At 37.2% G+C, this 11,221-nt stretch overlaps 5 protein-coding genes across 8 annotated transcripts in view; 2 read left to right on the forward strand and 3 right to left on the reverse strand.

Annotated features, from left to right (window-relative positions):
• The window catches only part of LOC109588228 (nucleolar complex protein 2 homolog), a gene marked incomplete at its 3' end in the record, with an annotated part of 4,279 nt that extends 1,501 nt beyond the window's left edge, over window positions 1-2,778 (reverse strand). The window contains exons 1-3 of the mRNA XM_020004405.1: window positions 2,696-2,778; window positions 2,545-2,643; window positions 2,182-2,365 (exon numbers count right to left, since the gene is read on the reverse strand). Coding sequence (XP_019859964.1) covers window positions 2,182-2,365; window positions 2,545-2,643; window positions 2,696-2,754 — 342 coding nt within the window. The remainder of the gene's footprint in view (window positions 1-2,181; window positions 2,366-2,544; window positions 2,644-2,695) is intronic.
• On the forward strand, window positions 2,696-8,387 carry LOC109580107 (OTU domain-containing protein 3-like). Of its 4 annotated transcripts, XM_020004411.1 has the most exons (14): window positions 2,696-2,767; window positions 2,841-2,963; window positions 3,020-3,066; window positions 3,139-3,197; window positions 3,243-3,362; window positions 3,427-3,492; window positions 3,546-3,632; window positions 4,028-4,491; window positions 4,883-5,067; window positions 5,348-5,679; window positions 6,003-6,140; window positions 6,848-6,947; window positions 7,619-7,830; window positions 8,046-8,387. In XM_020004411.1, exons 8-14 carry the CDS (start codon window positions 4,331-4,333, stop codon window positions 8,190-8,192), a joined length of 1,275 nt encoding a protein of 424 aa, XP_019859970.1. In that variant the 5' UTR covers window positions 2,696-2,767; window positions 2,841-2,963; window positions 3,020-3,066; window positions 3,139-3,197; window positions 3,243-3,362; window positions 3,427-3,492; window positions 3,546-3,632; window positions 4,028-4,330; the 3' UTR covers window positions 8,193-8,387. The 4 variants fall into 4 exon arrangements, with proteins under 4 accessions (XP_019859970.1, XP_019859969.1, XP_019859968.1 ...); XM_020004410.1 differs by lacking the exon at window positions 2,696-2,767 and having other exon boundaries at window positions 2,784-2,963; window positions 3,016-3,066; XM_020004409.1 differs by lacking the exon at window positions 2,696-2,767 and having other exon boundaries at window positions 2,784-2,963.
• Window positions 3,264-4,237, forward strand: LOC100633737 (uncharacterized). The gene is made up of 4 exons (XM_020004406.1): window positions 3,264-3,362; window positions 3,427-3,492; window positions 3,546-3,632; window positions 4,028-4,237. The coding sequence occupies exons 1-4, from the start codon at window positions 3,264-3,266 to the stop codon at window positions 4,235-4,237; spliced, it is 462 nt and encodes a 153-aa protein (XP_019859965.1).
• Window positions 8,388-8,551: 164 nt separating the features above from the next.
• On the reverse strand, window positions 8,552-10,581 carry LOC105314945 (forkhead box protein I1-like). The gene is made up of 2 exons (XM_011409391.2): window positions 10,349-10,581; window positions 8,552-10,291 (listed from the first exon to the last, which is right to left on the reverse strand). Exon 2 carries the CDS (start codon window positions 9,946-9,948, stop codon window positions 9,016-9,018), a length of 933 nt encoding a protein of 310 aa, XP_011407693.1. The 5' UTR covers window positions 9,949-10,291; window positions 10,349-10,581; the 3' UTR covers window positions 8,552-9,015.
• The window catches only part of LOC100633865 (mitofusin-2-like), a gene marked incomplete at its 5' end in the record, with an annotated part of 3,768 nt that continues 2,768 nt past the window's right edge, over window positions 10,222-11,221 (reverse strand). The window contains 2 exons of the mRNA XM_020004408.1: window positions 10,222-10,291; window positions 10,349-10,537. Of these exons, the coding sequence (XP_019859967.1) occupies window positions 10,222-10,291; window positions 10,349-10,537 (259 nt within the window). The remainder of the gene's footprint in view (window positions 10,292-10,348; window positions 10,538-11,221) is intronic.

An 11,221-nucleotide genomic window follows, 5' to 3' on the forward strand; every position in this document is an offset into this window, starting at 1 on the left:
CCACATGTATTCACTTTGAGGTCCGACGAGTGAGACAGAATAAAGCTAAGGGCTTTAAAGGATTCCTTGTCTTGTCGGTGGTACAAGGCAGGACATGTATGTAATTAAGAAAAGCCAACCTAGGGTCGTACAAGTGTATAGTAGCTAAAGGGATGCGTAACAGAGTTTACAAACAGGCTTGGGGCAAGGACTGAGACACTCACTTATATCGTCTGAGCAGTCTGTACAGTCTGGCGGTTAATACAGGCTCTATATAGCGTCTGAGGGCATACATTATGTAACACGTGTCCTTAATACAATGCTATGCACGTAATACACGCCGTCGGCTGGCAGAATTAGACTCTTAATTAGATACCTAGCAAGTTGAGCGTGAGTGAGGGTAGAACAAATGCAATTTAGGCAAACCATGGCTTGGAAACTATTGGATTCTCGTTTACTCACAATGCCCCATCTCTCCCACAGTGTGTAAGGTTTCGCTGAATCTTAGAAGAAGGTCGTCTACGCCGATTGTCTGAGAAAACGATTAAGAGGAGAGGAGGTTGGAGAGGAGAGGGAAGGTGACTAGACTTGGTCCCTTTGGCTCTCCTCTGGAATGAATGACTAGCCACCAGCTGTCAATATATAGCCAGTATTAATTCAATACACAATCAAAGTGTTCAGTATGTGCTTTATTAAACCACACACACACACACAGTGAGGGGCTCATTGGTTATACATACAGCAATTGAAATTCACATGACTAAGTAATAATGGCAGAAACAAAGAAATGATAGTAATGGAAGGTTAAAATAGAAAGAGAAAGGAAGGAGAAAAGAGTAAGGGAGAAAGAGAGAAATAAAAACATTTGCAAAACACTGACACTTAGCAATTACTCAAGAAGTGCTTGCTAAAAACATCAACAGCAACAACACGGGACAGAGTTGGAAAACACATCAACGAGAGGCTGTGAGTATTACAGTGTACAATGGAATGTATTGAGTGTATAAAATTGATATGACTATGGAACACTTGCTGTAATCATAACCACTTTCTGTAGATGCAACAATAAAAATAGCAACAATTCCATTTTAATTATTAATTTGTGTGTGTGTGAGGAGAGAGAGAGAGAGAGGGAGGGAGGGGAGAGGCTAATGGATATGTATCAGTCAACAAAAGGTTTTTGTATGAAGTAGTTTGTATATGTAGATGTGTATGTGTACATGAACACATTCAGATATTTAACAACAAACATATTAATAAAAGTGAAGATAAAGTAGAACAAAATAAACTGGATTGTCACCTATAAGAATGGGAGAACAAAAACTCACACAAAAATCCTTAAAATATATTCATACATGTCATCATGTGCATGAATGCCACAATCAATCTTTTGCATACCCTTATCAACTACAGTCAAACCTGTCTATTCCGGACACCTTGGGGCCCAATAATACCCTAGCTCCTAATTATGAACCTGTCCTTATTTCAGAGGTTGATTAATACACATTACTATTGTATTGGGACTGATACTACCTGTCCTGATTATAGAGGTGTCCTTATTTTAGACTGTCCACAATAGCAGGTTTGACTGTAAGACTAAACTCCACTATGCTACTTCAATATTTCTCAACTATTGTTATATCAATTGATGCATACATGTACATGTACTGTACATGTACCGTATAGAAGGAAATTTCAGAGGTAGTTAATTTTTGCATTTTGATAGCCATTCGCCAAAATAAAAATCCGCAATTTTGAGCCATTATACGCATGCTCAATGGCACATGACCACAAATTCGACAAATTAAAATTCACCAATCACCAAAATTTAGCAATTCGCCAAATTCCTTCTACACAGTATATGCAAATAGAACTGACATACAACTAAATATTAATATCACTCAATATGTTAGGGTTTAACTCAGTAATTGTAAACGTGCATGCATGCGTGTGTGCATGCATTTTGAGGTAAACCAAAAAGACAAACACTGCCAGCAAATTGAATAATCAAACATTTTTATTACATAAAAGTACTACGTTAAGCAATTACAATGGTTAAGACAATTACCATAATCCAATAATAACTAATTGATGAACAATAACGATGCATGGACCGAAACTTAGCAAATGTAGTCAGCTCGCTTAGCACCTGCCAACTTCCCGCCACTAAAACATGTACATGTAACGTACAAATGTATTTACCATGTTGTCCGAGTCTTGATTGTCGTCTGAGTCCTGAGAATCATCAATTCCGCTCTCTTCGTTGGAGCTGGGCTCGGAATCTGAAAGAACTTCAAAAAGTGATTTATCGTTTTTCTGCAAAAACGTATAAAATTCCGGGTCTGTTTCGCTAAGCCGTCCTAGCTTGCTGTGGAATTCTTTTTCACTAAAAAGAGAAGGAAAGCAAAGAAATAATAAAATGAATGAGTTTTTGGATTAACCATTAACCACACCCATAATTATACATTTCGACAACTATTCTAATACACACACACACACACACACACACACACACACATTCTGCTTTATTCTACTTCATATATCAAATATAATCAGCTCTCATACCTTGTAAGCAATTCTTTATCTTCCTCGCTAGACAAATCAAGATTTGAGTCAACATGATCAAGGTTCTTATCACTGCCTCCTGTTTCCCGCTTCCTTTTGCTGTATAGACAGAGTTGGGATAAGAGACGGCTCTGTAAACTTGCTGGTTTACCTTTGCTTTCTTTGGCGGGAGAGAACAGGTTTAGAACGACGTTTTGCTCTAAAAGCCATCTTTTTAGACAAGGTTGCACGTGGTCAAGCAATTAATAATCATTAATTAAAATAATAATAATAATAATGGTGTATATCTTTTGTAGGTTTTTTAATGGTCTTGGGTATAGTTACAGTTACAAGCAGAAAGTGTTTGCTCCTTTCTATTTGACGAGAGGGTTGGCTTTCTTCAAAAGCAAAGAAGAGAGGAGAGAAGGGAGAAAGAACATGTAAATCTATCATAAATAATTATAATAATATTACTATTGTTATTATTGCTAGTTAGAATGAAAAAAATTGGAAAGGAAGGGAACTACGTCAAAGATTTAAACGGTGAGGGCAAACAGACGAGACCAATATAATACTAATTGAATAGCAATTAAAGATGCACTCGTCCATTTTTAGAATTAAGACATACAGAGGGCAAGAGATTCAATGCACCTGGCAGCTTATACTCATTAAAAGTTAACCATTAATTAATTAATTATATTCATATACAGGCTTTATAGGAAACTCTGCTATTTCCAAATATGGAAACTGAGTCTTTAAAAGGTGACAAAATTATCCTTCCAACTGATATGAGAGGTACTCCAGCTCTTATACTAATATTCATGAAAGCGCATGGACTGGTAAGTATAATTATGTTGTGCAGTGATGTGGTGTGGCTTGTGCTGTTACTCTCTGCTCCTTTAGAAAATGTCGGAAAGGTACAGGATACCTTTTATCGAAAATTTTGGTGGATCAATCCCAGTTTATGAAGTAATTATTATCGTCATCATCGTTGTTGTTGTTTTATTTTCGTTTCTTTGCAGGTGAACGTTTTGGAGTTAATATTTTTAAGACTATTACGTCGCTTTTTGCAAGCAAATCTCAGACAACAAATAGAAGCCAGGCGACACGTAAATAAGATAGATTAAACACAGGCATCATGTACATGTACATATTGTACACTTATGGAGGCTGTTGCATCCTATTATGCATTATGATGCTTTTGTGCGTATACATGCACAAAGACTTGAGGATAATAAAGAATGCTAACAAAGGCAAGAGAGTGTGCACAAGTACATACACAGACATACTTAGTGAAACTTGATACCTTTTATTCATATTGCAGCATAGATAGTATAGTCCAGTAAAGTGACAATACTACTGCCTCAATAATTTGTTCCACGTGTGTGTACATAATCTACCAAATGCATGTGCATGTATATTTATTCAAGCTAATAATGATGTTTTAAGCTTATATACTATTATGTCATATTAAATGTTCCTATTTCTCTCTCTCTTTTGCCAGGAGCACTTTCTTTGTCACTATGGTAACTTTTATGGAATTAAGAATAGATTAGACATTCATAGCTCTATGGTTTCCCATGCCTTTCTTCTTGACAACAAAGGCTGGGTTAGGTGGCGTTGTCACGGCTACCCGACTGGCCAGGAGATCCAGTATTTGATGAAGTGCACCAAAGACCTTTTACTAATTAGCAAAGAAGAGCATAAACAATAGATTATGCAAACAATGGTCAATTATTTATCATTATAATTACATTCATGGCTGCATGCACACAGCTGGCCAGAGGCGCGGTCAAAGTTAAAGAAAATGCCTAGACATAAAGGGAGGAATAGAAAAGGAGCCCACGGGAGACAGAGAAGAAGGCGATCTGAGAGACAAGCAATAAAAGAGGGAGACCCGGAGTACAAGAGCTTGACAGAGCAGCTTAGAGTACAAGGACTTAAGCTTAAAGATGTCCCAGGAGATGGGTATAAAGAAAATAATTATGTACAATCTTGATTGTGAGGGTGTGGTTGATATGCATTATGTATATATAGATCTAGTTCGCTGCACATCAATTTAAAATCTTTATGCGTACCTTGATTGCTTACAAGGCATGCATGCTTACATGTACTTATTTATTAATTGTCTTGTTTACAGTGAGACGTGTGTGTGTGATACAAATTAACAACCTCCTAGTAAACAATAATTATCCTATCTGTATAAATATGTGGGCGGCTAGGGAGAACATACACAATAATAGTAGAATGATTTGTACTGTCTAGCTATACATGTACATGTATGAGGATAAGAAGGAGAGAAAGGAAAGAGAGAGGAAGAAGTTGGTATGTTAAAATAATTTGCTTGTGTATCCTACAGGAATTGCTTATTCAGGTCATTGTGTGATCAGCTATCGTTAGTTGAATCTGAAAGAGGGAGGGTTTTGGGTGGGTACAGTCACACGAGACTGAGACAGGAACTTGTGCAGTACATGAGGGAACATCCTGATCAATTTGAGCCATTTATGGAAGTAGATGATGACAATATCACATTTGAAGAATATTGTGAGTGAGTAACAAAGTTAATGTGAGGTCAAGTGAGGTGTTTATAGGTATAAAATTAAGTATCTCTGGGCTCTGGCGTGTTTAATCGCCTATAAGTTATAGCTATACTTGTAGCTAATTTTGTATATGAAATATTTATAGTTAAAATACTTACTGGTATAGAGATATGTACAAATCATCTTTAAGCATTGATGTGTCAAAAATTAAAGATTAATGATAACTGAACAAATTCTGACTGGTGATGCAACTTTCATTAAAACATCTATTCTTTCTTTATTAGTAGAGGATCTTTCCAAAGATGGAACATTCTGTGGCAACGACATCATCGTTGCTGCCTCGAAGCATTTCAACTGCTCCATCATGATCCACCAACCAAACGCCCCAAGATTTGAGGTTCATCCCCCATCTCTAGAGACAAGCTCCCTTGTACTTCAAATTGCTTATCTTTACGGGGAACATTATTGCTCGGTTCACAAGCTGGAGGGAGGAGAAAAGGGCGGAGCTAGTTACTACAAGGGTACAAAGAAGAACCGAGTGGCGTCAGGAGGTGCAGCTTCAATTTCAAAGGAATTGGTATCAAAGTCAGAAATAGATTGCAGCAAAACTGAGCAAGTGAGTTTTGTCATGCGAGATAGATTTTAATTTTTAATCAAAAAAAAAATAATAATGATGTTATGTCATCTAAAGTGTATAGTCTTTCTTGTAAGGTTCATGCGATGAGAACGGAAATCAGCATTTATTTAATTCCCATGATTATAATCAATGCACACATACATACATATACATGTACATGTACATGTATTTGTTAACGCTAATCATTATATTTGTGGTTCAATGAATGAGAATGCAGTTCCCACTGACCGGCTAATGATATTCATGACCCACTGGGATCTCTGCTCATTCCACCATGTAACACTAGTCACTACCTCATGCAGGCACTGTCCACCAGTGGAGAACAAACAGGACCAACTCTGAGTTTACAGGAGACCATTGGAATCCAAGGAATTAGACAAACCAGTGAAACCGGTTTCGAGGATGAACTTGAGCTTGTTTTGGCGTCGACTGGTTGCCAGGTGAGCGTCTTTATTTAATTGTTTATATTTTGTTGGAAACGCTAAATGATTCTCCCTCTTTTTAATTTTGTACGTACTTAATAGCAATAATAAAAGCTATTGTATATACACATACATAGATAGGTAGATAGATGTACATGCAAAGTTTTGTTATAGGCGTACATGTGAGTACGTGCCTGTGGGTACGTACTTCATAATTGGTTGCATTTCGTTGCATAACAAAGAGTGTGGACATTCGTTTGTTGTGTGTGAGTATTTATCTAGTATGGTATAAAGCAGTCTCTCTCTCTCTGACAAATAGCACATAAGTGCATGAGAATGAAGGGTCTCTTAAACCACTATGACCAAAAATACAATTTTACATAAGCTTATGGTACTATTAAATTGTATACAAGTGCATGAAGATGAAGGGTCTCTTAAAATATTATGACCACAATTACTTTTGTAATAGCCATTACATGAGCTTATACAATGTTAAATTGCTTAGTGTATAGCCTTTATATTATAATGGACACTCTCTATAGTGTACACTTCCATTTAATGGACAGCACCTAGTGTACCAATTACTGTATAAAATAACTTCAGCATCTCTGTATGTTAGACAAGCTTTCTTGTCCCAAATGAAGTGTCCATTTTACATAGAGGTTACACTGTATTAGCTCCATCATGGATATATGTATTTGTATGTTACCATGTTGTAACCACAGGATAGACAGTTGGCAGAGAAGGTCCTTAGTGACAATTGTTACGATGCCCACTTGGCGACCATTGAACTCTTACAGCTAATGGAGCTCACGGATCAAACAGGTATATAATTATATTAAAGTATTATCGTCGTTATCATTATTATTCTAATTATTATCGTAGTGTTTATAGCGATTTATAAAGTTATTTTTAAATTTAACGACGTTTCATTGTGGTCACGCATTGCTCTATTGTCAGGCTATGCATATATAGAAACTCTTTACTGATAAGTGTTATCTGTAATTTATATTGCTAATCAGTAGTACATGTATGTTTATTCTTCTAATCCTTTTACATTCAGTATAACTTACCACAATCCAGTACATTTATTGATGCTTTGTTGACCATCCATTTCATATACAGTGTGAGACTATAATAGCTTTGAGCTTGTTTTACTTCTGAGTCTACTTAGAATATTATAATCATAGTTTTATGAAGGATCAGATATATGCCAGCTAGTTTGAACTTTTTTGCAAATTATACTTTTACTTGGTTCATGGGCTACTCTATTATCTTTTAATGAAAATGTCTTAATCATTTAAAAGCATTACTATTATTATTATTACTATTATATTATTATTATTATTACAGTGCTGCATGTAATAAAAGCTCAGTAATATTTTTAGACCTCCTCTCTACATTAATGCTACCCTAACTCAATAGTGTTTTTTCTGTTAGTATAAATCATTATGTCACGTTATATAGCAGATGTTATTTCTGTCACCACTACACAGTATCAACACCATCACTCGGTGGGGTTTCATACCGTACAGGTGAAGCTGCTTATGAACACACTGTGGATGTAACAGTATCCCCCAGTATTGAGTCTGTTTATACTACTACTGAAGGAATGGGGACTGATGACGGCAGAGTATGTCAGCATACCGGATTGAGATCATTAGGTGCAGCATCGAAGCCGCATCAATGCAATGTCTCACCAATACAGGTTTGGCACTAGGGCAAGGAAAGGAAGGATGTGCATGCAAAATGAGAACCCTGAAGTCTGTCTATGTTTGAGTCTGTTGTTATACTCGTGGCCCTGCATGTCATTTAGTTTATGTCTGCCTTAATTTGTGTCCTGCAAAAACATGCCATATATAAACTTAGTTATGCAGTATAGCACAAGCTATTTTATTATTGGTTCATTCTCTTTTTTTGTAGCGTCATCTCAGTAACAAGGAGAGGAAAGAGCTAGCAAAGAAGGAGAGAAAGGAGAGAAGATTAGAAGAGAAGAGAAAGGGTTCGTCAGACAAGGAAAAAGAAAGTAAAGGAGGCACAAAAGACCCACTTGGCTCTCTAACCATTTGATAATATTTCAATGAATGATGACAATTTTAATGATTGCATTCATTTTATGAAGAGTATCTACTCTTGATTTTATTCATTCATCAATTATTGCTTTTGTAAAGTTTGTGTAAAGACAAAGACAATTAAATTTGTGAGTGTAATTGAAATTTGCTTTTTCCTGGCCCCCTGTGCCAAACTGATACGATCTTGTTTAATGAAGTAATGAGTGTTGCCACTGGCTAACAATATAATTGGTAGCTGTAAAGAGATAGCAGCCAAGTCTTTTGTATAAACAGCTTTAACTGATGGACAATGGTTTAGAGGAGTGCTTATGTATAGATTTTTGTCCATTGTTCACAAGTGCTAGCAAATTTTAAATTAAAGGTTTTTCTTTTCAATAATAATAATAATAATAGTAATAATGACAATAGTGATAATAATGAATGATAATTGTTGTCAGAAAAAGAATGAGTATAATATAATGAGAGGGAGAGAGAGGGTTATGTTTTATTTAGTAAAAACAAACAATGATTGAGTTGAAAATGAAAACCTGCTGTTCATGAAAGAGGGAAAGAAAGAATGGCCAGACAGCCAGACAGAAGGGGAATGAGTCAATGATATAGAAAGTGATGATTTTGCCTGCAGGATACTGAACAGATAGAGAGAGAGAGGAGGAGAATATGATGCCTGATGATGATTGATATATAAATATTAAAGACTTTGCTACCAAAAGAAACAGCTAGTTCCATGAGTGAGAGAAGCAGAGAGAGAGAGAGAGAGAGAAATGAATAATATGTCTATATAATGTTTAATCTATCTATATTGGGCGTCCTTGGTAAATTGATTACATGACTTTACCATCCAGTAGGTATGGGTTTGACATAGAGTTTCCAAATCCACCATACGTAGAACCGAAAGATGGAAGCGATGCACCAGGGAGGTAGCAACCGGAACCAGATGCATAAATATTAGAGCCTTGGGGTGCCGAGGAATATGAGTTATGGCAAGACGTGGACGACGGCAAACAATTTGAGCGTGTACCGTAAAGGTCCAGCTGAGGTGGAGAGGGAGAGTAGCCTCCGAGGTAAGGCGGTGTGACTGCTCCACCGGTACCGTATTGGCCATACATGTGCTGCATTGATGTACCCGAGGGATAGGCCGGCGGGGGTGCATACGGATGATGCTGGGGAGGCATCGGGTGGCAGTAGCCTTGCTGGGACGTCCCGCCTAGCTGATTGTCCTCCGCAAAGCAGCCAGCACCAGGATTGCCCGTGGTGAAGTAAATTGCTTTCTTTGGCTCGGTGCTGAGAGGTTTTTGAGGCCTTTTCATTCGCTTTCTTCTTTTGAAGTTGCCATTCTCGAACATTTCTTCACAGGACTCGTCGAGCGTCCAGTAATTGCCTTTTCTATCTCCACCGTCCCGAGGAACTTTGACAAAGCACTCGTTTAGGGAGAGGTTGTGTCTTATGGAGTTCTGCCACCCCTTCTTGTTCTTGGCGTAGTAAGGAAACTGGTCCATTATGAATTGGTAAATCCCGCTTAAAGTGAGTCGTTTGTCTGGACTCTTTGCAATCGCCATCGCAATCAGAGCAACATAAGAATAAGGAGGCTTGACGTCCTCGTTTCTGTCCGAGTCTATGTTGACCTGAGCGAATAGAGACTGCTGTAGCTTGGCAGAAAGCCCACCAGCGCTTAGTACAGCTGAAGGCTCGGGAGAGCTTGAACTATCCCGCCCAAGCAACTGCTGCTGTCCAGAGCAATCCATGACCATTGCCATTACTAACAAGAGCTGCTAGTGCTATAATATTCAAGCTAACAAAAGACGTTGAAGAGAATTGACTAGAAGAGATTAATGCTTGCCTGCAAGCAATTCGGCTTGTATTTTATGCAAGCAGCCACCCACGCAATCCACTGAAACCACATAACAGCTCGTTTTATGCACCAGACAAAACACAAAAGGTATTCATTAACGCCCACCCATCAGGACATTCAATTTAAAACACATACACAACTATACTACTCAATTATTTAGCGCGCAAACAGGCGCGCCCTAGTCTACACTGTCAAGATACTCTTCTTTGAAATCATCCAGGTCTCTCTTTAATAGCTGGACAGAGTTCCTAAAGAGGGGGTCAAGGATTATTGAGATGATGGGGGGAAATATTCAGACCCCTTACCTCAGAGTGTGCAATTTTCCCTGAAGTTCTCCTAAATTTCTCTCTTCTTCTGTCAGTCTGCTGATTGTAGCTTCGTATTCAGACTGGGCAGAGTTCACAGATGTATTTAATTTATCCAGTAACCTCCTGATATCTGTTATGAGAACGTCACGATAGCTGGTACGAAGAGCATTAATCTCAGAATCAAATCTACCGTTTAAATGATTAATGACCTGAAGAAAGAGATAGTATCAGTAGCTTACACATAATATGTACTTTAGAATGGAGAATTATGATAGTACAGGGATTTTAGGATGCTTTTTTTAGCAACTTTAAAAATTCATAAAAAATCCAAATTTGATCTGAATCAGCTCAAACTTTCCACACAACATAAGGACATGTGTGTGTATCAGAAAAAAATATAAAAATGGGGCATTCTCTCTTTTTCAATTTTGGTAAAAATTTGGCCCGAGACCGTGTGCTATAGTACAGGGACTTTTACCCAGTTTTGGAGCAACTTTAAAATTTAAAAAAGTTTAAAATTGATCACATTCAGCTCAAACTTTCTACATAACATAAGAACATGTACATAATATCAAAAAATTACAAAAAGGAGAAATCTCTCCTTTTCAATTTTGACAAAAATTTGGTCAAGGACAATGCATGCACTATAGTACAAGGTCTTTTATCTTTCGGCAGGTTTTTAAAATAATTTCAAAATGTATAAAAAATCCATTTTTATCAGAATCAATTCAGTCTCTATGCAATATAAAGTAGGGCTGTGAGGTATACCTATATTTCTATATACCGAGGTATTACTTTTAGATATAGAAGGTATATATTTAAGTTTTCAAGGTTTTTAATATAGCATCAACTACTGATACCGTTATACCC

This window comes from Amphimedon queenslandica, unplaced genomic scaffold (assembly GCF_000090795.2).
Source record: "Amphimedon queenslandica unplaced genomic scaffold, v1.1 AMPQUscaffold_12223, whole genome shotgun sequence".
NCBI lineage: Eukaryota > Metazoa > Porifera > Demospongiae > Haplosclerida > Niphatidae > Amphimedon > Amphimedon queenslandica.

Excerpts from the sequence above, each read along its gene's own strand:
- LOC100633737 (XM_020004406.1), top strand. The coding sequence starts at position 3,264 with ATGGAAACTGAGTCTTTAAAAGGTGACAAAATTATCCTTCCAACTGAT. Across the intron at positions 3,493-3,545 it reads GATCAATCCCAGTTTATGAA|GTGAACGTTTTGGAGTTAAT; the intron begins GTAATTATTATC and ends GTTTCTTTGCAG. Across the intron at positions 3,633-4,027 it reads AAATAGAAGCCAGGCGACAC|GAGCACTTTCTTTGTCACTA; the intron begins GTAAATAAGATA and ends CTCTTTTGCCAG.
- LOC109580107 (XM_020004411.1), top strand. The coding sequence starts at position 4,331 with ATGCCTAGACATAAAGGGAGGAATAGAAAAGGAGCCCACGGGAGACAG. Across the intron at positions 6,948-7,618 it reads GGAGCTCACGGATCAAACAG|TATCAACACCATCACTCGGT; the intron begins GTATATAATTAT and ends ACCACTACACAG. Across the intron at positions 7,831-8,045 it reads GCAATGTCTCACCAATACAG|CGTCATCTCAGTAACAAGGA; the intron begins GTTTGGCACTAG and ends CTTTTTTTGTAG.
- LOC105314945 (XM_011409391.2), bottom strand. The coding sequence starts at position 9,948 with ATGGCAATGGTCATGGATTGCTCTGGACAGCAGCAGTTGCTTGGGCGG.